At 67.5% G+C, this 553-nt stretch overlaps 1 protein-coding gene across 1 annotated transcript in view; it reads right to left on the reverse strand.

The window, feature by feature from the left end:
• The window catches only part of H696_04052 (hypothetical protein), a gene marked incomplete at its 5' end in the record, with an annotated part of 1,904 nt that extends 1,368 nt beyond the window's left edge, over positions 1-536 (reverse strand). The window contains 2 exons of the mRNA XM_009497924.1: positions 73-310; positions 431-536. Coding sequence (XP_009496199.1) covers positions 73-310; positions 431-536 — 344 coding nt within the window. The remainder of the gene's footprint in view (positions 1-72; positions 311-430) is intronic.
• Positions 537-553: the final 17 nt, after the last annotated feature.

The raw sequence follows: 553 nt of genomic DNA on the forward strand, positions 1-553 counted from the left end.
GGGGGAGGACAGCAGGCGGTCAGGGTCGGGGCGAGGGAGGGGCAGAAGGGCAAGCGAGAAGCAGGGGCGCACATGGCCGGTGTGCCCTTGCGATCTTCATCATCCGCCGCGAGGAACACCCGGGCAGCCATGTTCTCGACGCGCTTGCGGGAGGAGTGCAGGTCGGCGAAATCCGGGCGCATCTCCACGGTGGGCTTCATCTTTTCCACATGGCCAAGAAGCTGCAGGAGGAAGGGCTGTGAGGCGCTCTTCTCCGGCGGCGGCAGCGTCGACATCTGCTTGACGCCATTCTCCACGGCGCACAGGAAGGCTGCGAGGCGATGCGGGCGGGAGGGGGGGGGCCGATGGAGCCGGGGCAAGGGGGTGAGCGGCCAGCGGGCGGGGCGAGGGGGACCGGCCAAGGTGCGAGTCATGCGGCCCTGCAGCGCACCGTAGTACGAAACAATCGGATCAATGTCCTGCACCTCGCGGGCGCGCTGGACGTAGGTGGTGATTGATTTCAGGCCGAGAGGGATGTCATGGTTGAAAGGCTCCATCGTGGGCGGCGCAGGGG

The sequence above is a fragment of the Fonticula alba genome (assembly GCF_000388065.1).
Source record: "Fonticula alba strain ATCC 38817 unplaced genomic scaffold supercont2.6, whole genome shotgun sequence".
NCBI classification, from domain to species: Eukaryota; order Rotosphaerida; family Fonticulaceae; genus Fonticula; species Fonticula alba.